The sequence below is a fragment of the Aplysia californica genome, unplaced genomic scaffold, assembly GCF_000002075.1.
Source record: "Aplysia californica isolate F4 #8 unplaced genomic scaffold, AplCal3.0 scaffold00543, whole genome shotgun sequence".
Classification (NCBI taxonomy): domain Eukaryota; kingdom Metazoa; phylum Mollusca; class Gastropoda; order Aplysiida; family Aplysiidae; genus Aplysia; species Aplysia californica.
This window is the reverse complement of record NW_004797813.1, coordinates 363,955-368,405: the sequence shown is the minus strand read 5'-3', so window position 1 is coordinate 368,405 and position 4,451 is coordinate 363,955. Positions and strand designations below refer to the sequence as shown.

Genomic DNA, 4,451 nt, shown 5'->3' with positions numbered 1-4,451 from the left:
TCATATAAGTGCCGAAGACTAGAGGTGTTATAAGAGAGTAACAGACACAAGGAGGAGGAGGAGGAGAGAGAAGGACAATAGATTTTGATACATGTAGGACAGAAGGAGCAAACCACACCAGAGCACCTCCCAACCACCCAAGGCAGTTTAGGCACATTCTCAAAACAATTCTGCAGTGACCACCAGTTTCTTTGGAATGCTGAACTTTGTTGCTCTGAAAATATTGGAAACGGACAAAACAATATTGATTGGGAGTTGGAGCCCGATTCCACAGATTTCCACAAACCTGGGGTGAAGAGAGTGGGATGTTAGCCTGGACTAGTCTAGTAGACAACGCACTTGCACTGAACTTTTTCCAGCACATGCATGAGCTGTGCCGAGGAAGTCATTTGCAAACTGGTTTTCGATTAGTTCAATCACTGTTTCTTCTCCTTTGGTCGAAAGCTGGCCCCTTCATTGACCACTTTGTTCCCTTCACTTCCCAAGTACTGGGACAGGTTATATATCAGTTTCAATAGGCTATGACCATGGCAGTGCAGTGTACAGTGGGTATCGCATTCAACAAAGTTGCTGGGACCGGCTTGTTGTCCTCGTTGGATCCAACCTCTCGTTGAACGTGACTAAGACTAAAGTAAAGAAAGGAGACAAATTATTATATGACACGATGTACCAATACCAGTAATTAAAACAGTTGTTCCCCGATGACGAAAATCTCAAATAGCATCAGTGTGCGCGTGTTTGAGCTGCGCTCTGACCGTCATTTCTGCATTTTTAAATATTTTTCTCGTGTGGAAACATACCCTCTCACATCTAGGCTTAGATCTAGATAACGTAAAGGCGGGAGCTTGGATTTTCTAATCAGGGGAAGAAAAGAAAATTGAAAAAAAATGAAAGGTCTTGATCTTGACCTACCCATCCACAGTTCATCCAGTTTCACACAGCCCGCATCGCGTTCCCACCCACCCCCTCCCATCCCTACCATAGGCTAACCCTCGCCCATCCTCTTGGCTTTGGGGCCCATATTAGGAGGCACACTAGATCTAGCAATACAATGTGTTAGGAATCGGTGATGAGCCTTGTGCTTCGCATGATATGGACAGAAAGGAGAAAAATTATTCGCTTTTGGGGCTGCTAATTGCTTTTATTTGGTTATCGCGACCTCGTTGAAAGCGACTTCGGTCTGTTTGCAACCTCGTTGGAGCCGACATACATTTACAAAGTGATATAAAGGAAAAAATCGGGGATGAAGGATTGCCTCGTTGGAGTCGACTTCTTGTTGAATATGACCTCGTTGAATGCGGCACCCACTGTAAAAGAAATTCACCCAGAAACCTGAAGTTACTTGTTTTCACTAGCATCCCAAACAACACACTACACAACACTCACAAACATGAACGAACACACACACACACACACATATATTATATATTAAAAAACAAAACCTCTCTACCATCCCCCAAGTTCACTCAGTATCCACAAAGGGTTATCTATTCTGTCATAAAGCAAAATAAGGAGGTAAACCAAGAATCTAACCGGTGAGAACTGAGACATGCCTTTTGAAATTCACCCAACAACCTTTTTTGACTGTCGATGGCCAGGTTCTTATGTAGACACAACCATATAAACATCATTGGGTGTTATGAGGAACAGTATGACACATTTTAAAGTAATCTCAATCACAAACTTATTTATTTGGCAGAGCACTTTATTGGTAGAATCACATAAAAATGGGACATAAACATGAAGGTCAACATTATCGAATCAGGCGGGTATCTCATCCCAACCAGCAACTCTCATCATCCTACACACACATATATTCATTACAATTTGTCATAGAAAGCAGGGAAATTGATGAAGAAAAATGTAACGTCCATATCAAACTGCAAACTGTCTTAAAAAGAAAAAAAAGTAGGACAATGCAATGAAAGCACTTGTCCCCTTCACCTAAATTAAGCAGGGTAGTCTTGAAACAAAATTGAAAAACACAGCGAATAGACTTTTTAAAAATGTCGATTGTCATTTGAAAAAGACCATATTTAAATGATTGTAAGTGAATAAGAAATAAAAACAATTTTACAAGTCAGACAGTACAGTAGTCTCTGCCTAAACACAAGCTATACAAAAGCAAGCTCCGCTCAAACACACGCTTTTGTCATATTATGGGTTTTTTACTATATAATTTAGACGTACCAATGCAGGGTCACTTCTTCTCAATGCATGCTTCAATCCGCAAAAACACGCCGACAGTAAAGCATGACAAACGGATATTTTCCCTACTACCTGCACAGCTTGCATGACAAGCTTAGAGAGCCGTATATTTGGTGAAACTGCCCCTCACACAGAACAAAGAGAGTGATGGAGAGCATTTTCACACCTAACTTTCCAGAGACTTATGGGTCTAGGACTGGGCAAGCGATATGTTTGGGGCGGGTGACTGAAATGTCTTTTGACTGGTCACTGGAAATGCATTTTTGAGAGGAGGTCTCCGACTGGTGTTTGAATGACTGCATATGTAATGTTAAGTTAGGCCTAGTATGCGTAACACGCATGAACACTGTAGAACACTAGATAGGCCCCTATAGGATTAAAGAACAACTTACAATATACTTATTTGTTCAACGAATCACAAGAGAAAAGTCTCGCGGAATGTCTGATTCTGTTGTCATCCATACATTTAACGAGCTGCAATAGATGACAGGCAGTTGGGAGTGGTTGCTTGGAAAGCCACATGGCTGAGCACTTTTCCCTACTATAACCAACAGTTTCCTCTTGTAATCTGTTCCCAACATTTTATAGTGAATTCAGCACAGTGAGTCCATCTTTCTCCTCCTCCACCACCTCCCCATTCAATGCCTTTGTATTTATAAATCATAACAGCAGTCGATGAATCCTCCACAAAACAGTCACGTGTCATCATATTATCGGCCAAAGTGACCCCCATCCCCTAAGGGAGGTCACTAAAACATCAAGGAAATGAGATGATTGCGTCTCTTCCTCCCTTTGCACAGGTTCATGTAAATGCACGCTCTGTATAAACACATGCTAAGGAGCCCTCCCGATCACCGTTTGTTCAGGCAGAGACTTCTGTACAGAACTCTTACGTCTTCTGTACACATTTTCGCTTCAGCAAGCAATAAATAATTGCATCATCGGACAGAGTCCCCTGCCTTCTTTCAAATGCTCTGTGATTAATATCGAAACAAAAAGTGAACACAAAATACAAAAAAATTCAAATTTCTAGAAATCCAAAGCTGAAGAGTGCTCCTCTCACATTAACAAAGAAACATTTTAAGATAGCTCTGTTACCTCATGCTCTAATCTAGGTGCAGAACACCGCCATCACTTCAAATTTATGCAAAACAAAATACAACTAGGCCATTGGCGTATGTGACCAGTTTCAGAACACACGGACAACATGAAACAAAAACTTAGGTTAAAAATTACCAAGGTACAAAGCCATCTAACTGGGTCCCATACAAAGTGTTAGACTGCTGGAGAGAAGCTTGGAAATTTATTTCCCCTGCTTGTTGTTCTGAGAATAAAAATAAAAAATTAGTAGAAGAGTCAAGAATAAAGACAAAGTCAAGCACATAGGACAAATGAAAAATACAATTTGTGTGGACTTAGTGCTTTAAGTGCTGATCTTCGCAAAAGTAAACTACAGTAGTCTCCGCCTAAGCGCACGCCATACAAAAGCACGCTCCGCTCAAACGCACGCTTTCGTCATCTGACAGTTTTGTTACTATATAATTTAGACGTACAACGCACGGTCACTCCCTCTAAACGCACGCTCCATCCGCCAAACATGCCGACAGGTAAAGCTTGACAATGGGGAATTTCCACTACAACCTGCACAGCCTGCATAGGACAAGCCTAGAAAACCAAATATTTGGTGAGGCTGCCCCTCACGGCGAACAAAGAGAGCCATGGACAGCGTTTTAGTTCCCAACTTTCCACAAACACATAGGTCTAGGTCTAGGTCTCGATCTATGGCTGGTCGGTGAAATGTTGGGTGGGGAGGTCTGAACTGTTTTTTTTAATTGGTCATTGGGAATGCATCTTTGAAAGAAGGCTTCTGACTAGTGTTTGGGTGACTGCATGGAATGTTTAGTTAGACCTAGGCCTGATGGGCAACATTCGTGAATGCTGTAAAACACTAGACATGCCTCTATAGGATTTAAGATTAGCCAAGAAAGCCTAATCAGCTGCACTCGAAGAACTTATATTTTTTATAATGTACTTGTTCAATGAATCACAAGAGAAATGTTTCTCTGAATGTAGAGATCTATGATTCTGAGGTTGTCCATGAATTTACGGTCAGGGTGGTCGCTTGGAAAGCCACATGGCTGAGCTGTAGTCTCCATGACTATCTCCAACAGTTTCCTCTTAGGCTATCCGTTCCAGACATTTTACAGTGCATATTCATTACATTGAGTCTGTCTCCCCCCCCC

General features: G+C 41.6%; 1 protein-coding gene across 3 annotated transcripts in view; it reads right to left on the bottom strand.

Annotated features, from left to right (window-relative positions):
* Positions 1-1,684: 1,684 nt before the first annotated feature.
* The window catches only part of LOC101856685 (G kinase-anchoring protein 1), an 18,631-nt gene continuing 15,864 nt past the window's right edge, over positions 1,685-4,451 (bottom strand). For all 3 annotated transcript variants that reach the window (XM_005106560.3, XM_005106561.3, XM_035971942.1), the window contains one exon: positions 1,685-3,532. In XM_005106560.3, coding sequence (XP_005106617.1) covers positions 3,512-3,532 — 21 coding nt within the window. In that variant the 3' untranslated portion in view covers positions 1,685-3,511. The remainder of the gene's footprint in view (positions 3,533-4,451) is intronic.